Below are 24,898 nucleotides of genomic sequence, written 5' to 3'. Positions count from 1 at the left end.
ATGAGAATTAATATGTTTCGTGGAAGTTTACAAGTGTCTAGAGAACACTTTCATTTTGTCTGGAGTTCCTCCAAATTATGAAGAATATTAAAAATAGTAAATACTAAGGAAAGGTAGTACAATATATGAGAACAGAAAGTAGATTACTCATGTGTCATGAACACCTGGAGTTTACAATTGGAGAAAGGGAGTCCTCATAATTCCTATATATTAGAAAAGTTGAGTAAAACCTCACACAAATGTTCATGTCTAAACCAAGTAGAGTAAGAAAGAAGTAGAAAGACTGTAAGCAGAAGCCTTTTTAAGGGAGTACAAAGAAATTTAGTTGAAAAAAATATGTATATAAACATGTAGAAGAAAAGTATAGGATTATGATATGTAATGTGGTTACGGGTGATGTTATTTGCATAATGATTATGTAAAAAATATCCCGTGTTCAATATGGGGGGGGGGGGGGGGGGGGGGGGGGGAATATGCAGTGTTTCGAGAATTTCTGCCTAAATTCTAGAACCACTTGGCCTTCTACTGTCTCAAACACACAATTTTTTAGATGTGAGAGTGGGATGCTAGAATCCTACCTACTGTGTGTCACAAGTTTGTGTGCGCAGGTGTGAAATCAGTCACAAGCAGAAGGTAGACGCAGCAGACAAACGGCACCGACAAGTACTTGTTGGGATCCATGGAAATTCTAGTGAAAGTATACTGAACCACCACGGAACTTCTAGGTTATTCTGTGCTAATCATGTCAGTGACCATTGTTATAAATAACAAGAAATGTTCTTAAAACTATTTCTTATGTGAGACAATGTGAGTGACTTACAAGAAGTCTAATGTTTATGTGAGAAGTGTAAATTTTGTTCTTTATGAAGCTCAAATATACCAATAGTTGCTGAAAACTATTCTTTGAGTACCTAATTATTTCACAAGTAGAGAGGTTTCTGTAACTAGCATCATTCTTCAGAGAAGAAGTTTATAGAGATTCAAGAAGCCAGAGAAGAAGATCGACTGTGTACACCAAGTAAGTCGACTTGTATAAGAGAAGTGGGAAGTTTGCACATACACTTCACACACTTTTAGTTGTCAAATTGTTATATCAGTCACATGCACAATGCATGTAGTATCAGTGAACGTACTGTTCGTGATGTAGAATGGGGAAGGTGAGTGATATATCTGAGTTTGACTGAGGGCAAATTGTGATGGCCCGGCTCACTATGAGCATTTCAGAAACTGCTCAGCTTGTCAGGTTTTCAAGGAGTGCTGTGGTGAGTGTCTTCAGCAAGTGGTGAAACCACATCCAGACATAGTGGGGTTGGGCGGCCATGCCAAATTACAGATGTCGGATGATGTAGACTGGGTTGATCGGTAAAAGAGGACAGGCAGCGAACTGTGGAGGAACTTTAATGCTGGACAGAGTACAAGTGTGTCTGAACATACAATGCACCCAACAGTCCTAATGATGGGGCTCTGCAGCCAACATCCTTTGCATGTGCCAATGTTAGCAAGACAACATAGGCAACTACGATTGAAATGGGCAAATGAGCATTAGCGCTGGACACTGGTACAGTGGCAGAATGTTGCATGATCTGATGAATTCCAATACTTTCTTCATCATGCCAATGGGAGGGTGTGAATCTGTCATCTTCCAAGGGAACAGCTCCTTGACACCTGTACTCTGGGATGGAGACAAGCTAGTGGTGTCTTCGTTATGCTCTGGGGAATATTCACGTAGGCATCCATGGGTGCAGTGGAGTTCATGCAAAGCACAATGTTGGTCACAGAGTATCTTACACTGGTTGCAGACCACATATATGATGTTCATGTTTCCCAGTGGCTGTGGCATTTTTCAGCAAGATAATGTGCCATGTCACAAGGCAAGGAGTATGACGGAGTGGTTCAAGGAATGTAGTGGCATGTTCCAGTTGATGTTCTGGTCCTTAAACTCACCAGATCTGAACACAATTAAACACATATGGGACGTGATTGAATGCAGTGTAAGAGCTCTTCACCCCCTCTCCAGAATTTACAGGAATTAGGTGACTTGTGTGTGCAGATGTGTTGCCAACTCCTTCCAGCGACCTACCAAGGCCTCATTGCTTCCATGCCATGACACACTGCTGCTATTATCTGTGCCAAAGGTGGACATACCAGCCATTAGATAGGTGGTCATAATGTTCTGGTTGATCAGCGTAAGTTGTACCGTATTACCTTTGTACATTCCAAAATGGTAATCCGTGTCTGCATCTTTCATAGCTGCCCACTGTTTTGCTCTACGAACCATGTCATAAACTTTTGAAAAGTCTACAAAGGCAGTTTGTGACTCCTTCCCTACTGCTAGAAATTTCTCCATTAGCTGTCATAAAATATCATCTGTACAAATGTACAGTGTGTAAGAGCATAGCAAACATGTCCTACTTCTCCTTCCTGTACATTCAAATGGTACGATTGTTAAATCTTTAGAGAACTTTGGGATTTCTTTTTCAGTGATGGTGATTTATTTTTTGTATTGATGTATTTATATTAACTCTGCTTGCAATAAGTCATAGTCAGTCAAAACCATAAAATTTCAAGGAGACATAATGCCTGGCCAGTATTTCTTCCAGGACAGGAAATTCTAATTACTACCAATAAGATCGTAACTTAGTCCTTCTAACGATCACCTGAAACATCTTCAAAAATAACCTCACTCTGCAGAGGATATAGTATCACTGCAGTGCAATTAGCCATTCATCATTCTTTCTTTCCCATTTCCAGGTTAATTTATCTTTGCCACAATTATTTTCCTTATTGGTGTCCAAAAGACCTTTGTTAAGTACCAGCATTTCATTTGTAACAATACAACAGCTCTAGTTCCTTCCTCAGTCAGGAAACAAGGACACAATTGTGAGATTTTTATGTATACCTAAGTGTATGTCACAAAAATAGGCTAATGGGAGGTGGAAGTGGTGTACTCATCTTAGCAAACAAGAAACTCAAATCCATTGAGACAGAAATTAAAACTGCATTTGCAGTCCTCTGGTCAAAACTTCATATCAATGGTGGTGATTTTACTGATCACCTGACGTGCCTCCAAAAGCAGCCAAAAACTTCAGAGGAAGGAGTATCACTGCAGTGTGGTGCAAGGAGTCGTCCATCATTCTTTCTTTCCCATTTTCAGCTTAATTTATCTTGGCCATTATTATTTTCCTTCATAGCTTCCAATACGTAATATTAGTGATCTCCGTAAGTAGCGGCATTTCATTTATTTTGTGTGTACATTGGGTTTTGTTTTAAGTTTGTTGTATTGAGTGTTATGTACAGTATTACCTTTTACCATAATTTCTATGAAAGCCTTTTTTTGTTGTTGTTGAGGTGTACTGAAAATATGAATTCCAGTACATACGAAAATCTTAGGGCATTGCTAGTAGTTTGGCTTCAGAATGATAAAAAAAGCAAGAATATCCCAAGAAATTGCCAATACTTCTGTTCCTGTATCCGATTCAGAGTTTGTCATCAACATTTATTTCTGTCATAAAATGATGTGGCCTCTTCGAGTTATGGAGAGAGGCAAATGTTTAGCAAAATCCTCTATGTCTGGCCTCTCCTGGCTAACTCTTCTGACTTCCAAGATGTCTTTTTTTCCACTGGTTGGTGGCCTTCTCCTGGGTCTTTGTGTTTGTTGGATTCCAGTGTAGCATCACACTCATATGCATTTGCATCAGGCAACATGATCAGTTCATTGCCATTTCAGTAAGACTGCAGTTTCCAGGATGGCACTGGTCTTTGTGAGAGACCATATGCCCCTTTCTCTCATCTTATCTTTTTTCTCCCGAGCATTCTCTGCCAAGTTATGAATTTTCCTCTAATAAATTCATACAGTGACCAGATTTCACAGCCTGCAATGACAATGGAAAAATTCATTAGTCGCAAAATATATTTTTCAATTTTATGGGCATCTTCAGTCAGGAGATTGATGCATCATACCCAAAAGCATCCGAGCCTAGTTTCATGCAAAGGCAGATTTCAAGTTTTAAGTCACTAGCCATATCTATGAACTATCCAAGATAGATTTACTTGCTCACATTTTGCAGGATCAAATTATGCATGTAAACATATCTTGTTGCAATCCATTTGGACAGTATCTTATTTTCAAAATGTTCAAGGTGAGGCTAACTAACTTCGTTTGGAGCGAGGTAAGTAAACAAGAACTGAATTTACTCAATGCTTTAGCCAGCAGCTTAGTATCATCCATAAATTTCGGTTTGTTGAGCCTTCTTCTGTTGATTTACACTCCCAGTATCTTCCTAGGCCACTCCATACTGCCATTTACAATACAGCTGAGAACAGTTTAGTTGAGATGCAAACACATTATGTAACACCTCTTTTTCTGGGGGAATCTATTGTCCATTTGCTGCTACTAAAAATGCTGGAGACATGGCATAGATGTTCTGTTTAATCACTTATAGGCTGTCTGAATGCCTTGCTCAGATAAGTCTTGCAAGACTACTATGTAGTTGTCTGAGTCAATTTTATCTTCAAAATCAACAAAAGCGCCATAGAAAGGCATCTTATTAAATCAGTAATCAAAAGTACATGATTCGGTGTTATGAATACAAAGTAATTTTTTTCAGCTGGTCCCTGTGAGCCTTTATCTAGTGAACCCTTTGTGAAGATTGAAATTCTGAAGAATGGCCGTGATCCCATTCACAATTACTCAACTGGGACTGTGGCACGTGTTACATGTGATCAAGGTTATGGTCCGACACTCAGCAACAACACTGCTAAATGTGCACGAGGCCGCTGGAGACCTGGGAAACCTGACTGCATTGCTTGTAAGAGACCTATATACTACCTCATGTAAGAAATAATGTACTAAATTAAAAACAATTGAAATGTAGTTTCTTTTATGTATGAAGCATACCTTTTCTTGTAATTGTGGCTTTTGGTTCATGAAACTGTGGTATGTTAGTAGTGTACATTAAAAGCTAATTACTATCATAATACTTAGCTTTATTAACATAACTGTCAATTATGCTCACATTTAATGTTCTACATTCAGAACTATCCCTTGTTTAACAATTTGCATTCATTATATAGACATAGTATATCACAAGGTGTTTCAAAATTAATATACAGGTTTTAAGGCTTTGTAGCATTTCTTAAATTCATCTTACAATTATAAGTAATACATCAAATGAAAGAGCAACTCATTTTGTTTGTACATCTGTGCGCAAAGGGAAGAGTATGGAATGACCAAGAGTGACTGAAGAATGTGTTGAACAAGTGAGAGACTTCCATGCATAGCCCCAAGAAATCAGTTTCAAAAGGTAGTTGTGGATTACCAATTTCAGTGACGTTGGTGGAGATCCTGATGGAGATGCTTACAACTATGTCCTTGTCATTTGCAGTTATTCGAAGCTCTAAAGCCTGCAGACTATGGTTTATGGTACATCACTGTAAACAAAATGTTACGGCATGATGACAAATATTTTCTGGATCGTGTCATCTTCAGTGACAAACTGAAATTTCGGGTATGTGGAAATGTGAGCACACATAATGTGCACATCTGGGGGTAAGCAAATTGTGACGAGATTGTACAGTTCGAACAAGAGTCCCCAAATTTTTTGTATGCACTGTATCCTGTTGTATGGGCCTTTATTTTTTCAGTGAAGTGTGGCGTTGGATTGGCTTCAAGGGGCTGGATGACATAGCTTGTTCTGCATGACTTCCACATTAACACGTGATTAGCCACCATGTGATTTTTTACCTTTGGGGTCACACAAAGTATCATGTGTATGTGCCTCTGCTACCAGCTGATCTACTTGACTTTAGAAATAGCATTATTGTAGCAATTACTTCAGACACACTGATGAAAGTTTGGGAAGGACTCACCTATTGAATCAATAGGTGGCGTATGGTGCGCACATTGAACACTTGTAAGAAAAACTGTTTAAGTCGCTCTTTCATTTGATGTATTATTCATAACTGTACATTGAATGTAATAAATGCTGCAAATCTTTAATACCTGTCTATTCATTTTGAAACACCCTGTATATTATGTGGTGATAAATCCAGATGGACAAGGTGATAATGGATACAAATATTGTTTGTTTGTGTGTATGCCAAAGTTGCAAACTGTTATTGAATGTGTTCACAGACAATTTCTAGAATTTTTCTGAAAATTTTACTGACTTGATAATCTTAAATATTTTTTTTTTTTTTGAAACAAACAGTATTGTTAATATCTTAAATTTGTCATTCAAATTTTTCAGTACCATGTCACATTCCCAAAATGGAGCACGGACTGTTTCGTTTAGCACCAGCTGATGGCAAGCCAGGTGTGATGTTAAATGCAAGTGCAGATGTACCCCATGGTAAAGTTGTAGACTTTGGTTGCATTATTGGTTACAATATAAAAGGACCAAACAATATGCAGTGTTGGCATGGGGAGTGGTCTTCATCACAGGAGCCAGAGTGCACGCCAGGTGAGGTGAGGTAGCTCCCTGCTTTGAAAGCTTTAACATACTAAGTAGTAATTGTAGTTGCATACTCTGTAATAAACCTAACATCTATCTCCATAATCAAACAATGGAAACTCTAGGTTGGAATATCAACATTATTAGGAAAAGGATACAGTATTGCTCCCATACAGATGACCTGTTGATTTGTAGACAGTCACAGTGAAGAGACTGTTACATGTTTTAGTTTTTGGCCAAAGACTTGTTCAGCACAGAAAACACACACACACACACACACACACACACACACACACACACACCTCATGTGCACATGACTGCTACCACTGGCAGCTCTGATCTTAATCATGCTGGTCAGAGCTGCCGGTGGCGTCAGTCATGCGTGAGGTGTTTTCTTGTGTGAAAGTGCTGAAGAAGGCTTTACATGAAAGCTGTAATGTGTAACAGTCTTTTCATTTTGCCTGTCTTTAAATCAGAGTGTCATCTTTATGGTGATTAGCAGAGTATCCTTTTCCTAATACAGCTCCACAATTGTCATATGAATTTTAATACAATTAACATTTCTGATAGGTGAAGAAACAACTATAACAAGCCTCTTTTTAGGTAACCATGAAAAGTATAACCTGCTAAAATCTGAATAGAGGATATAAAAGCTATGAATTAGAACAAAGTAAAATAGGAATCTTACTTTTTTTTAAAGTCAACAGCTTGTGGTAACAAGCAACAGCTCAAGCAAGTGACTGTTCCATTGTGTGTAATCTCAGATGTTACAGAATGACAAAGCTTAATGAATATTTTGATTTGCACAAATAAAAAAGATACACTTTATCCAAGACAATTTATTGGTCTCGCCTTTGGTATTTTATAAGGGGCTTTCAAATAAAACCTGGTCATTAGTGTAAAGTGATGGTAACGATTTTATTAACTCAAAAATGTAGCTATGCACAGCACACATACTCAAAAATAGTCGCCAAAACTGTTGGCACATTTATCCCAATGTGACACTAACCAGTCGATTCCATTCTTGATGAAGCTAGTAAGATGCTGTTGAATCCAGGTCTGAGCCCAGACACACACTTCATCGTCCGTTGTGAATTGATGTCCACAAATAGCTTGTTTTAGGGGTCCGAACACATGAAAGTCACACGGTGAAAGGCCGGGACTGTACAGTGGATGTTCCAGCGTTTCCCACCAAAACTACTGCAATGTCATCTTCATTGCATTGGCCATGTGTGGGCGGGCATTATCATGCAGGAGAATAACGCAACTGGACAGCATGCCTTAGTGTTTCAGCTTGATGGCTCATCTAAGGTTCTATAAAGTGGCTTGATAATACTGGGCATTGATGGTGGTTCCCCATTCCAGGAACTCATGGGGCCTTGTGGTCAAAAAAGGAGGACATCATGACCTTACCAGAACTGGTGTGCACGGTCTTTGATATCTTTGGAGGTGATGAAGTCGCATGATTCCACTGCTTGCTCTGATGCTTGCTTTCTGGTTCAAAATGGTGACACCATGTTTTGTCACCTGTGACAAGATGTGACAGAAAGCTGTATTCCTCCTCATGATAATGTTTCAGATGACTCAAAGACAGCGCCATTCGAGTATTGCGCTGTTTGGCAATCAGTTGCTGGGAAACCCACTGCACACAGATTTTTTGAAAGTTCAAGTGTTGATGCATTATGGGGTGGGCTGTGCCCATGCTGATACCCACTAACTGATGGATCTTGCCCATAGCGATTCTGCAGTTGTCGAAGACTAAAGCATTCACTTCCACAACCATTTGCAGTGTGGTGACACAATGAGCCTCTCCAGGATGAGAATCACCTTCCAGTGACTCGTACTCCTCAATGAATCATTTGCACCATTCCACAACATTTGAACGACTCAGACTGTACTCACCGTACACAGCTTTCATCCATTGATGCATTTCACTGTCTCCAACTCCATCTGCTGCCAAAAATTGAATCATTCCTCATTGTTCCTGCTTACTCACCTGCGTGTTCGCTAGTGGATTATAACTTGTGTGACCACCTTCTCTTCAGCATGAAACCACACTGGCTCTATGCAACATCAAATGGTGCACATGTGTTAATCCCTCTACCAATAGATGGCGCCACCATACCCCCAGTTGCATGGTGCCACCTTACGTGTAAGGCAAAGTTAGATGCACTGACCAGGTTTCATTTGAATGAACCTCATACATATAATAATGTTTTTTTGCAAGTGAAAGAACAGCTGCAGCTACAGCTGTAAAGTAATCCCAACAAGGACATCCTATAAAATATCATTACATTATTTCTGTAAGATGATGAATGAGTACTACCAGAGGCTGTGGTTGAAAGGTTTGTTCTCTTTCTGTGGTAGGGTTGCCACTTTCGCCAGGTCAAAAGTCAGGATACTGCCACCTTTTGGAAGTCAAAAGTTGGGACACTTCAAACAAAAGATAGCACTTAATATATAAAATTTGCCATTCTTACTAGTATTTGTCAGTTTTTATCCTCGCAAGAAAACTGAATTGCAAATACCATACTTGAAACTTAAAAATAATTAAAAGTTTATGGTGTTTATGCTGTACATGAGTGAAAGTAATTGGAGCTGGGGATGGAAATTACAGACATAGTTGTTTGATATAGCAGCCTTGAGAAGTTTCTTCTCATGTAGATCTTGCTTATGGAACTCTGAGCAGCTCATATTGTAGTTTATTTTAACAAGAAGTTCACATTCCACAGGAGTCACCTTCAGTTTGTTTTGCTCATCAGTCCACAAGTTTCTCATCAGGTAAACACTCATTTTACATATGCATTGCTCACAGGAACAGAAAACACAAATTTAAATATGTTTGATAGCTCTGGGGCTGCAGTTTTAATAATGAAATGAATCAGTTTTTGGTCTGTTGGTAAATTAGAAGTTTTAAAAGTTTCAATGACACTTCTTAATGCTGTCAATTGATTGTAAAATTCATCATTTTTTATTTTAATGCTATGGTCATTTACAATCTCTGTCAGGCTATCAATGGCCATCTCATCTTTCCTGCTCAGAACAGTGAATTTCTTGGGAGGTTAGGTTTTCAAATTAAACATAGATAGTGTAGGCTTCTCTCACAAACATTAGAAGCATATTTTTTAAAATTTATCCTAGTCTAATTTGCTCAGCCTCTTCAGAATTTGAGTCACAATAAACATTAAAAAATCTTTTTATAAGGCATTTATGAGGTTTGTGTCCTTAGCTGAGGGTCTCCCTTGGTATTTGTCAGGATCATTGGGGGCATTGGATCCATGAGTCACAGGAATACCTGAACTACGAGTTATTAGCCATCACCACATCTATAATAACGTGCTCATTATGCCGACCTGTTTTAACAGTGTCTGACATCCTACCACGAACAAATAAGGATTTGTCAGTACTCCATTGTGAGTCGAAAAAGACATAATTCCACGTCAGAACCATGTGTTTTGGAAACTGTTCTGCTTGTACAGGGAACCAGCAACACGACGTGCACACCACAGTTCATCAGCATTCCATGATAACGCCAGCTCACACTTATACTCGCACGTGGTGTCTGCATCCAATCCATGACCCTTAAATTTTAATCAATATTTAGGCATTTTCTTCAAGTATTGTAAACCATCACAAAGATATGTAGTTTGCAAGTTTCAATTTTGAAACTGTAAAACTGTTGATGCAACGAAAATCCTATCGTTACGTATGAACTGCATATAAAAAAGAGAAGTGATTATTCATCTTCTTCATCCACACATTTCATGAAGTCCATGTTAAAGAGCTTGTCTCTTCTTCCCCTTGAAAGAGAAAGTATGACTGAATAACTTCCCAGTGTCTTAGTAAATGTTCACAAGATGGCAACAAAGAGAACCACCATACAGAAATATGCTGTAAAATTTTTGTTTGTTCTTGTTAAAAAAAGTCAGAGTTTCTTTGAGTATGTGAGTTTTCTTACTATCAGTTGAGAACTTTCAGTGCTATGCTTTTGTTGTCTAAGTTAATCATTTTGCATGAATTTTTCGCCCTGTTACGAATAACATGACAGTTACAATTAACTTCAATTACAAATAACTGAAGCCAGCAGGTGGCACTATATCTAGGGTACATGGCTAACCAGTATCGTAAATTTAATAGTTAAAATGCAGTATGCGTAGTCATTAATTAAAATTAACTTCACATGGCAAAATGAACGTCTGATGATATAACATGTAGTGACATACAATATGGGGAATTAGATCCATTCTTAAACTCCACATAAAAAGTTACAAATGATACTAATGGGAAGCTCCTAGCCTGGCAAAGTAAAATACACAATTGTGTAAAAGCCAGTATAAAAAATTTAAAAGGAAAATCATATCTATAAATTGAAAACTTTTAGCATGGCAAAACATATTTTTCAGGCTTTCGTGAATTGAATTTCATGGATGGAATTGTTGACTGGTGAAATATTGGCCTAAAAATGAACTGTGTGAAAATTAATTGCATTTATTGTATTGAAAAATAAAAATAAATAAAAAGCACACAGTCTTTTACTGCTATCTTCTGCCCGCATGAATGGCCACCGACAAACTGTGGCCAAGAAGTAAGTGGACCACCACACACAGTTGCTGAACACGCTGCCAAACATGACATCTTCATTTCAATGACTGCTTCGCAGTGTGTGCCATGTGGATCCTTCCCACCAACACCGGCTTTACTGAATTGCACAGATTGGATCTTTCCCTGCAGTATATCCTACATTCCAATAACCCTCCTGGCCTCAACCTTCATTAGTCATTGTCCTCACCCATCCAGCCTCCCTGTTCCCATTCCAGCAGTATACAGCCCTTGTTCCTCCATCATACCCAGTCTTTTTACTTCTCTTCTTTTCTGCCACCCCCCTCCCTCTCCACCTCTCCCATGCCCTCCATCTAACCTCCCGACAGCTCATAGCTGTCCTATCCTCTCTCCACCTTGTCCCTGTCTGTTCCCCAGCAGCAATGCACTGTCCACCACCCGTACTCTACTATACCTCCCCCTCCCCACCCCAGCCTCCTCCTTACCCCCTCCCAGTTGCCACTCCTATCGTGCACTGGTGCTGCTGCGCGCAGTGTGGCTACAGTTGCCTGAGACTGCAGTCATGTGTGTGTGAGTTGCATTTGCGTGAATGTGTGTGTGTGTGTGTGTGTGTGTGTGTGTGTGGGGCCTGTTTTTGACAAAGGCCCTATGGGCTGAAAGCGTTATTTGTGATAGTCTTTGTGTTGTGCCTACCTGCGACTCAGCATCTCCACTATATGGTGAATGGCAACTTTCCTTTACATAATATTGTTTCTATATGCAGTATTATGTGAGCTCCACTGCTTTTTAAGAGTGCTTCAAACTCTGGCACTTTGTTGTGTATGCTTTGGCAGTTAATCCTGTTGTGCCTGGGGCTGGGGAGGGCATTTCTTTGGATCTTACACTGATGCTTCCTGGTCTCCTACAGTTATCTTTATCTACACTGCATGGAGAACCACCTTTTTGCACTCCACACACAGTCAGCTGCATGGATAGCAGCCTATGATACGTAGTGCACACATGGTCAAGTTTTGGAGGCACTACAGTTCTCAACCCTAGCGCACAAGTCCAGGAAGTCACAGTTAAATATTTCATAGAGCCTTCGAAGTCTGTGGTTCAATTCTTCCACCAAACTCAGAACTGTGGAAGGGGGAAAGCATGATCAGTTCTGGAACAATGCTGCAGATTCTGTGTTTAGGATAAACTCTGTGAACAAGACTGGTCTTTGTTGCTGTAATGGTCCAAGCATGATCTTAGATCCTTGCAGCATGCATAATTTGTTCCAAAATGTGATACAATCTGCAGTTGGTTGCATCTGGTTCCCTTAATGCCTGGTGGAATTGCCTCTTCAACATGTCAAATGTTGCACCCAGGCATAAACACTAAGTGCACCTGGTATTTCTTCCTATTCCTTGCTGCCACTATCAAAGGGGTGCTATTATTTGCCATATGTTACATACAATTAAGGAATCACTACTCTTTTGCGTTTGCCTCTTCTTGACGCAGGTCACATTAGGTTTGGCAACAAGTGAGTTTCATTGCTTAGTTTTGGGTTGAGTAGAAGTCAATACCTTGAATTTGTTGGTTAGGGGATGTATGTAACACCCTGAGTTGTCCCTGGTCCCTGTCTCCTCTGTACAGATAACCTAGCCCTACCACTGACACACCACTCACAGCCAAGTGGGTGACTACTCATGGATTCCATATGTCCTGTAGAGCAGACAAGATCCACAGGAGAGGATTTATTTTGAGGTACCTTTGGTATGTGTGGACACGGCTCTTGGGAACCCTCCCACTTGCCTGTTCACAGCTGCATCCCCTCATTTGGTCATAGTCAGGATATTTCCAGCTGCTTACAAAAATCAGCTAACTCATACCATGTTTGAAAGCAGCATTCACTGTGGGGCTTCGTTGTGGCTGGTGCAATGTGTGACAGAACAAAAAATGAGTTACATGAAAAGAAACTGCTGATTTTCTTTTAATTTCATGATCTGTTAAGCTTAAAGTATGCTAATTCCCAACTAGTAACCAAAATGAGATTTATATAGAGGTAACAGAAAAACATGGGGTCAAAGTTACTAATTTCCTCAAACAAGAATGCCTGTCTTCCACTTGGACATTCTAACAATGCAATGCTCCCACCACCCCCAAGAATCATTTTCAAGTGAGCACACCCCTCATCAATAACAACCCAGACTGAAGAAACTAAACCATGTTCATCACAAGCTGACAAAAAATGCTGGTCCATCTCTCACTTCCCACCTCTTACCACAAAGCCTATATTCCACTGGAATACTCAGGTGCAAGACCTGCCCAGTCCCACCCAGCACATTACTCCTGTCATAGGTTTATCTCCCCTATCAGAGACAGGACCACCGGTGAAGACAGAGCTGTCATGTACCGGGTCTGTTGCAATTTCGGGACATTTTATGTTAGCAAGACTACCAATCAGCTGTCTGCCAGAATGAATGGCCACCACCAAATTGTGACCAAGAACAGAGTTGACACCCAGCAGGAGAACACACTGCTTAGCACAAAGTGGCCAATTCACTGTTTGCTTCACAACTCTTGTCATCTGGGTCTTTTGTTCCAGCATCAGATTTTCTGAACTGTGCAAATGGGGAGTTACCCATGCGACACACCTTTCACTTCTGTAAGCCCACTGGCCTCAGTCTCAGGTAACCCACAGCACCCACATCCTCTACCCACAGTCCCCCTTACCTCTGCCCTGTCACCCACTCCCAGGCCACACCTCCATGTCATTGTTATCGTGCACCACACATACTCACCGGCTCGGCTCCAGTGCATATGTATCTCATTCCTAGCCCATGCAACTGCTGCTCCTCCCGTCCACATTCCTATTCCATTCACCTGTTGTTTCCCTCCAAACCACCTGCTCCCTCTCCTCAACCCCTCCTCCCACTTTCTTGCCTCTTTTCTCCCCTAACTACCCCATTCGACTCAAATGCTCCCCCCCCCCCCCCCTCCCCTCCCCTTCCCCGGCCCCAGTCCACCTGCTGAACTGCAATCCCAGCAATGTGTGTTTAGCTTTCACTGTATAACTGCACAAATGTTTGTTTTCTTGTGTGTGTGTGTGTGTGTGTGTGTGTGTGTGTGTGTGTGGGCACATGCTCTAGCTCATTAAAGAAGGATTCACCCAAAAAGAAAACGGGAAAATTTCTCCTTGACGACTCTTGTGTTATGTAGAATTGCTGTTGATGTAACATGTAAAAGGTGATAAGGTGGCGTGCAGGAATTACTAATTCACATCTGTGAAACAAATACTGACAAAGAGATAGAGGGGCTGGCAAGTACTTACCTCAGCTCAGTACAGCCAATAGATACACAAAAAACAGAACCAAAATTTACGTTCCACGAAGGATGTCACGCGACATCAGAAGGATTGACAGATTGATAGCTCTTTCTTGATTCAGTGGGTGGTGGTGCATGGCCGTTCTTAGTTGGTGGAGCGATTGGTCGGGTTAATTCCGATAACGAATGAGACTCTAGCCTGCTAACTAGTCGCGTGACATCCTTCGTGGAACGTAAATTTTGGTTCTGTTTTTTGTGTATCTATCGGCTGTACTGAGCTGAGGTAAGTACTTGCCAGCCTCTCTATCTCTTTGTTAGTATTTGTTTCACATCTTTATATGAGATTTTCCATTAATCATTTAATTCACATCTGTATATTTTTAAAACTTATAAGTAGTCAGCATGTTGCTGTATTTATAATGGATGCATCATATGACTGTCAACTGACTTTCTCCACATCTTTATGATCCGTGATCCGTGGAACACAAACTTAATGGGTTAAAAAAAGTTTTCCATAGAATATTTCACTGACATGCATTTTTGTTATTCCTCAAATTTTAATATTCATCAAGTGTTAAAAATGTAGTTACCCAAGATAGTGCCTTACCTTAAGTGCAGGAGTTAGAACAACTCTGCTGCATTACATTGGAGCAGATTAGATTTTTTGTGCAGCTGTATTGTTCTGACCAAGAAATATTTTGTCCTGGATGTTGGTCGGGCACACAAAGCTGTGACTCCTGCAATGTTGAAATGTGCAGGCATTCTCATTCAAGGTGGTTGATGGATCACCATCAAACACCTTGCTGCTTGTATGCCCACTTTGTTCCTTGCCACCTTGTAGAAGACCATAAAAAGTAATGAAGAATTATCTGTACAGAATTGCTTGTATATTACGAGGTTGATCATGACAATTTCTTGCTGAACATTGTCACGGGCAATGGAACACAGGTTCATTTCTTTGAACTGGAAACAAAGTGGCAATTCGTGGAGTGACATCATACAACCCTGCAGCATACACATGAGCAGCAGAAGCACCTTTGTTATTAGATGCACGCAGCACCAAAAACAGATTGACATTTTCATTTTTTTTTGTACTCTCTCAGGAAGATCAGGAAACCACCCTACATGAACTGGCAGGACCAGTTATGGTTGGACACTGTGTGGTTAGTAGACACATGCATGCATTTTAATGGATCCCACTGTGATTTGATAGGCTATTGTCATGTGACAAAATGATGTCCTGCTTCTATATGATGAGAATTAGGGAATGGATGTCTAAAAGTTAAAAAAGAAACCTTATGAAGATTCAAACCGTATCTCCACAGTGGATGTGGCTTTAATCTCCCTGCAGTCTACTTAGTGAGCTACGATGGCTAGTACGGTAGTACAGGGTAATATGAGTTCCTCTGTACATTCCAATGTCCTGCATGATATGACAGTGTTGCCAGCTTCTCATTTTCAAACATGTTTTCAAAATGTACATGCCAACCTCCAACTGCGGCATTTTTTCTTTTCCCTGTATTTTGAAATATCTGTTTTGCTTGAGACTTGCTTTTTGTTTTGAATATGCCACAGCCTACATTCTTCCCAGCATAACTTTTTGGTTGAAAGGTACTCTATCGTGATAAAATATCTCTATACATTGGAAGTGTATTCAGATATATCATATTTGCAGATACCGAAGGATTTATTCATAAGACATAAACTTTTATTTCATTGGAAGGAATACTGCTGTATCTTAATTTGCTATAAATATCATTCAGCCAGAGTGGTAGTTCTGAAGTATACAGTATCATTAATTGATAACTGATATTTGACATTGTTTATTTTGTTTTATTATAATGAACTGATTACATTGAATTGATTTACATATTATATTATTTTGATGTCTCATTAAAAATTGGAATAATAATTTATTAGCTTTCTTCATAATAATACACTGATTTGTATTTTCCACTTATTAGCACCATGTGAGCTACCAATGATTACAAATGGTCAGTACCTTTCTGGATATCGTGCTGGTCTGACAATAGCTCATGGAGCTTCAGTAAACTTCCAATGTGACAGTGACTACAGCAAATCGACTGCACAACCTGTTGAATGTTCGCTTGGAATGTTGAAGCCGAGAACTCCAGCATGCCGACACTTAGCACCAAACTACAGATATGGTAGTAAGTCTCACAAATATATTAAACTGTTGACAAGTAAATTTATAGTTTTGCATTAAGTTATAGTTATAAGACAATAGTTACATTATCTTTAACATAGTTGACTGACACACTAAGAGACAAACAGTGAAATATATAATTTTATAATGAATGTTTGATAACTGATCCATCTAAATGAGTTATGAGGATACATATAAATTCATTTTAAATCCAAAATGCTGGAAACCAAATAAAGAAGTTTTAATCAACTAGATAAATATACATGTTAACATAGTCATGAATATAATAGAGGGAAACATTCCACATGGGAAAAATATATCTAAAAACAAAGATGATGTGACTTACCAAACGAAAGTGCTGGCAGGTCGATAGACACACAAACAAACACAAACATACACACAAAATTCAAGCTTTCGCAACAAATGGTTGCTTCATCAGGAAAGAGGGGAGGAGAGGGAAAGACGAAAGGATGTGGATTTTAAGGGAGAGGGTAAGGAGTCATTCCAATCCCGGGAGCGGAAAAACATACCTTAGGGGGAAAAAAAGGACAGGTATACACTCGTGCACACACGCACATATCCATCCGCACATACACAGACACAAGCAGACATCTGTAAAGGACAAATGTCTGCTTGTGTCTGTGTATGTGCGGATGGATATGTGTGTGTGTGTGTGTGTGCGCGAGTGTATACCTGTCCTTCTTTCCCCCTAAGGTAAGTCTTTCCGCTCCCGGAATTGGAATGACTCCTTACCCTCTCCCTTAAAACCCACATCCTTTCGTCTTTCCCTCTCCTTCCCTCCTTCCTGATGAAGCAACTGTTTGTTGCGAAAGCTTGAATTTTGTGTGTATGTTTGTGTTTGTTTGTGTGTCTATCGACCTGCCAGCACTTTTGTTTGGTAAGTCACATCATCTTTGTTTTTAGATATGTTAACATAGTCAGTATTAAAAGAATATGTAATACTGAATAGTAGAAATATGGTGTAGTAAAATCCTATTCATTAACGTCCACTTTTCTAAGCTTCATTATGGTGCCAATGAGAATTTTGACTGTCAACTTCGACAAGTTTTTCTTGCATACTTCTCAATCTGTTTATAAGTTATTGCTACATTTATAACTTTAATTTTTTGTTGGCAAGTGACTTTTGAACATATTCCCACAATCATTTACATCTACATATATAATCTGCAAACCATTGTGAAGCACACGGTGAAGCATACATCCCATTGTACCAGCAGTTGGGGCTATCTTCCATTCCATTTACTTGTGGATCAAGGGAAGAATGATTGCTTAAATGCTCCTGCACATGCTGTAAGTAGTCTAATCATGTCTTCACTATCCCTATGGGAGTGATACATAGGGGGTTGTAATGCATTCCTAGATTCATCACTTAAAATTGGTTCTAGAAACTTTCTAAGTAGGTTTTCACAGGATACACAGGATACTTCAAATGCCTGCCTGTTGAAGTCTTTCAGTATATTCGTGAGATGCACCCATGGATCAAACATACCTGTGCCATTCTTACTGCCCTGCTTTGTATCCATTCAATATCATCTGTTAGCATGATTTTGTATGGGTCCCACACACTTGAGAAATATTTTAGGATGGGTCACGTGTGATTTGTATACATTCTCCTTTGTAGACTGATCACATTTGCCTAATATTCTGCCACTGAACTGCAGTCTGACACATGCTTTAATTATGACTGAGACTATGTGATTTTTCCATTTTAAGTCCCTACAAATTGTTACACACAAATATTTGTTAGAGTTGACCAATTCCAGCTGTGACTCATTGATAATATACTCAAGACACTATGCTTTTTCATTTGTGAAGTGGACAATTTTAAATTTATGAACATTTACAGCAACTTTCCCATCTTTTCACTACTTTGAAATCTTATCAAGATCAGACTGAATATTTATGTGGTATCTTTCAGACAGCATTATTTGGTGTTTTGATTATTACAAAATAGCTGATTTTACACTTAACCTGAAATGTGTTTTTAGTCATCGCCATATTGGTAAATTATGCATGGTTACAGGAGAATTTTAAATTTTATAGAATCATTTTGATTAGATGTTTGATATATACCTTTGAAACTTCAGTGCTATTAATACTGCAAATAGTATGCATTATTTTCATAGAAATTACAATTCTAATGTCAAATTCACACGATTTTATACTGAGAGCCTATTTTTAGATCCAACTGCGTTTTCTCAGGCAAGTGAACTAATGCTTCATCACAGTTAATGAGCATAAAAATGATACACTATTTCGTTGTTTTTACACTCCAATTGCTGTCCCTAATGTCAGCACTTCTTAGCCTTCTGTAGATGAGACAGTTTTATCATCATCTATATACAAACACAGCCTGTAAACCACTTTGAAATGCATGACATATGGTATTTTTGATAAATTTAGGGTTTCTTCCTGTTCCAATTGTGTATGGATCACAGGGAGAATAACTGCTTAAATGCCTCTGTGTGCTGTAGTTAGTCTAACCTTGTTTTCACACTCCCTATGGCAGCAACACATAAGGAAAAGAAGAATGCCTCTAGTTTCATTACTTAAGACTGGTTCTCAAAGCTGAGTAGGCTTTTGTGGGACAATAGGTGTCTGTCTTCAAGCATCAAACAATTCCAGTTGACACTTTCAGAAGTCTTAACCAGTGGCCATTCTTGCTGTTGTTCTTTGCATATATTCAGTGTCCCCTGTAAGCCCTATGTGATATGTGTCCAACACACTTGAGCAATATTCTAATATGGGATGTTACAAATGATTTTTAAGCAGTCTCATATGTAGACAAGCACATTTTCCCAGTATCCTGGTAATGAACTGAAGTTTGCCCTACATATGATTGAGCCTATCTGATCATTGCATATCATATCCCTACTAATTGTTACATGCAGGTACTGTATTTTGATGATTTAACTGATTTCAGTTGTGAATCATTATTATGGTACTTTTCTACATTTTGTGAAGGTAATTTATTTTCTTAAATGAGGAGAATCTGTGGATGTTACTTTGCATTCATTCTATTATTTCTTAAAACTGATCTAATTTCTATGGAAATAAGTTAGATTTTTGGGGAATGATATTTTGTTTGCAATGTTTGCAGCAGAAAGACACATTATGAGTGACATTACTGAAATTAGCATGAGAAGTAGTGCAGCACTGTGAGACATTATTAACTAGTCAGCACCACATACACTAACTTTCAATTATTTTACAATTAATTTGTGGTTCAGCTACCTCTTGGTTCAGCTGTTACCATTATCAACAACTGAGTCCTTATATTATTGTTTGACAAGATTCTGAACACACATTTTTTGCCATACAGTGAACATTTGTAACTATTAATTTTACAGTGCTGTGGCACATTACATATGTAGTGTTATGAGTAATGTTACAGGGCCACCATCATCAATATTGTTATACAACTCTCATCTGAATCAGAATGATTTTACTTCTTTTTTTTTTAAATTTGGAAATTAATTTGTTCATCAATGTAATTTGCTGTGCAATCTGTATGTACACATTTGTTAGGTACTGTGACAGAAATTAATATATTTTAGCATTAACTACATTGAAATTATGACATATTTAAGACTGATGAAGCAGGTCATATTTTGATACAAACTTAATGTCTAATATTGTTGTTGTCGTCATCGTTGTTATTATCTTCAGTCTGAAGACTAGTTTGGTGCATACTATGCCTGGCATATCAATTTAGAGTTTGTAAGTTGTATCTGTAAAAGATGTTTAGTGTTACAGGGTGGTTTTGCTTTATACAGTGTAGACTAATTAAAGTGATAAGAAAATTAGAAGAAAATTATTATCGCTAGATGATACTGGTCTGAAATATATTGCATTCTGTATTTTCAAATGTTAATATTAAAGCTGTTAACTATCTCTGTGGAGTTCCTTTAAAGTTCTGTGTATCCTCACATTGCAGATATGACAGGAAAACTTTCAGAAGTGGATTTGCAGTTCAAAGGAGGTAGTGATATCACCAAGGGTGGTGATATAAGTGTAGTAGATTTCCCAGAAGGCTATCGAAGAGGGTGTGGTCCCCCAGCGCGTGTCCAGGGTTCTCTAGTCTACCGTGATGGGGAGCCAATTGATGACTCTGATAAGAGGTACATATTTCCTTCTAACATTACATTTTAGCAGACAAATCACAACTAACTTAAATATTTTTCCACAGCGACAATAACCACCTCTCCTTTTTCTTCTTTGTTTATTGAAAATCTGTGGTGTGGCATCAAATTATATTTTCTGCAATGAATCTTCCACTATGCAGTGAAGTGTGTGTGGTTTTGGAACATCTTGTCACTTTAGAACTATGTGCTTGGACTTGAACTCACCAGAACCTTGACTTTTGTGGTCAGTGCTCCTACTCACTGAGTCATAATGGCACATCTTGTGACTGACCCTCACAACTTCACTTTCCAAACTTCACAAACAGTCTCCTACTTTCCAGAATGAGATTTTCACTCTGCAGCAGAGTGTGTGCTGATATGAAACTTCCTGGCAGATTAAAACTGTGTGCCCGAACGAGTTCGAGTCTCGGTCGGGCACACAGTTTTAATCTGCCAGGAAGTTTCACTCTCCTACTTTCTTTACTGGATCAATCATTTATGAACAAAACCTGGAGAACTCACTAGTCAGTAAAAGTATTGCTTGTGAGAGGCAAAGTCCCAGTGTGACACCTGGATTTAATCTACCAGTGAGTTTCAAGTTATAGTTTATATTTTATGGTTTGTGTAAGATAATATACCATAACATTCTTCGGAGCACTGTTAGTCTAGAAGAATGTACATACAATAATTTCAGAATAATAAATGTGTAAATTTTTAGGCAAAATTGAAGATTTGGAAGTACTGGATGGAATAACAACAATATGAAAAGGATAGATTGCTATTCACCACATAGAGGAGGATAGACAGGAACAATGAAAATGAAATAAAATTGTAAGGAAAATGCAATGAGGCCAAAGAGAAAAATAAATCTTAAGATGATTATAGTGGGATGCATGTCAGTGGGTGGATAGTACTGGGTTGGGACATGATTTGGGACCTTTGCCTTATGCAGACAATTGCTCTATCAACTGAGCAATCCAAGCATGTGCCTGTCTGCAACTCAGTGCCTCCTCTTTGTGGTGAGTAGCAATCTATACATTCCTTACAGCTGTTAGAAATTTTAGTGCATAATTTGTCATTATTTTTATGTGAGTCAAGAAAAGGGTCACATGCAGTTATTGAATTATATTTAAATTACCTTTAAAGAAGAGCATACATTAAAAAGAACTGAGAAGTTAATGTACAAGATGAATACTTTATGAAAATAAAATATGTTGGAAATAGATGAAGAAAGAGTAGTAGAGAGGTCACAAGAAAGAAATAATTATGGAAATATTCCATTCCAATTATTTGTTTTTGGTTTCATGCATTCGTCCGATGTAGTTTGAATGATTAATTCAGGTAGCTGACATCATCATGAGCAGAAGTCAGTTACCTAAAATTTTGGGGGAAGACACTGATGGAACTCGAAAATTTGAAATCTATTGTATTTTGTTGAGAAAAAAACTAATTTCTTCTCAGTAAAGATCAGGTGTTGACAAAAAGTGGTGAGTTTGGTTTTCAAATACTTAGATTTATTTCTGAATCTGGAGACACTGTTTACACAAGAAGTCACTTGACCAAAGAGCTTCTAAAAACACCTAAGAGTAAAAGTATGAGTGTTGTGACTCAAAATAAAAAACAGAGATAAACAAAATATTATGCTCAACATGATGTTGATTAATGATTTAACACAAAACTTCTTTTTAAATACATTAATAAAAAGAATTTACTTTAACAAAATCTATGCTATTTCTAGATGGTTTAATGTTCTACACATCTCATCATAACTTAAGTCACTAGAAAAAGTAAAAATGTTTTATTTTGTGGCCAGTTTTTGTGTTATTATTCACCAATGTTGGTGTTAATTTCTAAAAATTTCACTTTTAATTTACCATCAATTTTGATGTTCTTTTCTGATAATTTTTGCGTTATTTTCTGCCAATTTTTTGTCATTTTTTCCCAGTTTTGGTAATCGTTTCTGAGGGCTTGTGTTAGAAGTAATGTATTCCTTATTTTTGTCTTATTTTGTTGTTGTTTTTTTCAGTGTTATGATGAAAATGAGAATAGACTGTTAATTACATTATGTATATTGGTGTTGTTAGTCCCATTTGTTGCATTATTAAAAACGAAAGAAATTATTTATATTAAACCCATTAAATTTATTCAATTTAAAAAATAGCTTTGCAGCCTTATATTGTTAAAAGTTTTTTTAAAAAGAAAGCAATGTTAAAACATCAAAATTCATTTCTGAGACATTATGCTGCCAGTGTGTCGACACTTCACTATAATATGACAACTGCTATCCAGAGTCTTGCATCCCTTCAGAATATGTTACACATCTGAGACTTTCCATTCCAGGAACACCTAGCGCAATCTTTTCCATGTCAACTTTAAGAGAATTCATTATCATCCCATTGTTGAAACTAAAACCTAGAGCTGTGGACATAGTATACATAGTTTTATGGCCATAAGGGTTTTTAGCCTAGTTTGAAAGTACAACCCAGTATGCTTCAGTGTTTCCTCCACCTCGTTCTGAGGTATTCATTCTTTTATTTTTTCTCAAAATTTTGCTGGTTTAATATCAAAACTTAATTTTTCCACAGTAAAAAAGCAATTTTCACTGTTAACCTGGAATGCAGGTAATAGTTTTCTTTGGTGACGTTAGATTCCTTGATATTATTGCACAATGACTTGCTTCAAAAACGACATGTTTTGGTGATATCTATAATGCAGTGCCTCAACTGAATTGTATATTTTTGTTGCACTTAAGTATATACAATTTTTACAGAAACCAGATGGCAGTTATAAGAGTCGAGGGGCATGAAAGGGAAGCAGTGGTTGGGAAAGGAGTGAGACAGGGTTGTAGCCTCTCCCCAATGTTATTCAATCTGTATATTGAGCAAGCAGTAAAGGAAACAAAAGAAAAATTCGGAGTAGGTATTAAAATTCATGGAGAAGAAGTAAAAACTTTGAGGTTCGCCGATGACATTGTAATTCTGTCAGGGACAGCAAAGGACTTGGAAGAGCAGTTGAACGGAATGGACAGTGTCTTGAAAGGAGGATATAAGATGAACATCAACAAAAGCAAAACGAGGATAATGGAATGTAGTCAAATTAAATCGGGTGATGCTGAGGGTATTAGATTAGGAAATGAGACACTTAAAGTAGTAAAGGAGTTTTACTATTTAGGGAGCAAAATAACTGATGATGGTCGAAGTAGAGGGGATATAAAATGTAGACTGGCAATGGCAAGGAAATCGTTTCTGAAGAAGAGAAATTTGTTAACATCGAGTATAGATTTAAGTGTCAGGAAGTCGTTTCTGAAAGTATTTGTATGGAGTGTAGCCATGTATGGAAGTGAAACATGGACGATAACCAGTTTGGACAAGAAGAGGATAGAAGCTTTCGAAATGTGGTGCTACAGAATAATGCTGAAGATAAGGTGGGTAGATCACGTAACTAATGAGGAGGTATTGAATAGGATTGGGGAGAAGAGAAGTTTGTGGCACAACTTGACTAGAAGAAGGGATCGGTTGGTAGGACATATTTTGAGGCATCAAGGGATCACAAATTTAGCATTGGAGGGCAGCGTGGAGGGTAAAAATCGTAGAGGGAGACCAAGAGATCAATACACTAAGCAGATTCAGAAGGATGTAGGTTGCAGTAGGTACTGGGAGATGAAGAAGCTTGCACAGGATAGAGTAGCATGGAGAGCTGCATCAAACCAGTCTCAGGACTGAAGACCACAACAACAACAGCAACGACTTAAGTATATACACTAAAATCACCAAATATGAAACTTTAGCTTCACGAACATGTAAATCAACGTGCCATCTGCTCAGTCGGCCAGTCAGAGCACAGGTCACAAGACGCCACACAGACTTGTTTCTGCCTATAAAAAAGCAACACTGAAAATATTTATTTAACATTTTTTAATTATTTTCTGAATGAAGTTTGTACTGACCTTACAATTTATTCTGCAGAAAGAGTCTAGATTAGGTTGTAAGGTGTTCAGAGGCTGTTTGCACAGATAAGTGCTGTATTTGGTATTTTCCATATTTATGCTTTTGTTCTATGAAAATGTGTGGTTTGATTGATTCATCGCATTAAAGGTCTGTCAAAAACGAATCATTTTTTTGTACAACAGTTTTACATAAGTGTTGGGAAATGTCACTTTGGCAACAATACTGTTAGTGATATAGAGAACATTGGAAGCAACATATTTTTATATAATGTTGTTCTAAGAGTCTTAGTTCTTTGTGATGAAAGTTGACTGGTATTTTAAGATGATACACAATTCT

At 38.2% G+C, this 24,898-nt stretch overlaps 1 protein-coding gene across 1 annotated transcript in view; it reads left to right on the top strand.

Moving 5' to 3' along the window:
- Positions 1-24,898, top strand: part of LOC124620018 — a gene marked incomplete at its 5' end in the record, with an annotated part of 235,959 nt that overhangs the window by 127,644 nt on the left and 83,417 nt on the right. The window contains 4 exons of the mRNA XM_047146685.1: positions 4,608-4,808; positions 6,249-6,461; positions 16,268-16,474; positions 20,429-20,612. Of these exons, the coding sequence (XP_047002641.1) occupies positions 4,608-4,808; positions 6,249-6,461; positions 16,268-16,474; positions 20,429-20,612 (805 nt within the window). The remainder of the gene's footprint in view (positions 1-4,607; positions 4,809-6,248; positions 6,462-16,267; positions 16,475-20,428; positions 20,613-24,898) is intronic.

Source organism: Schistocerca americana, chromosome 6 (genome assembly GCF_021461395.2).
Source record: "Schistocerca americana isolate TAMUIC-IGC-003095 chromosome 6, iqSchAmer2.1, whole genome shotgun sequence".
Lineage (NCBI taxonomy): Eukaryota > Metazoa > Arthropoda > Insecta > Orthoptera > Acrididae > Schistocerca > Schistocerca americana.
Note: the sequence above shows the minus strand (reverse complement) of the source record. Positions and strands in the feature narration are given on the sequence as shown.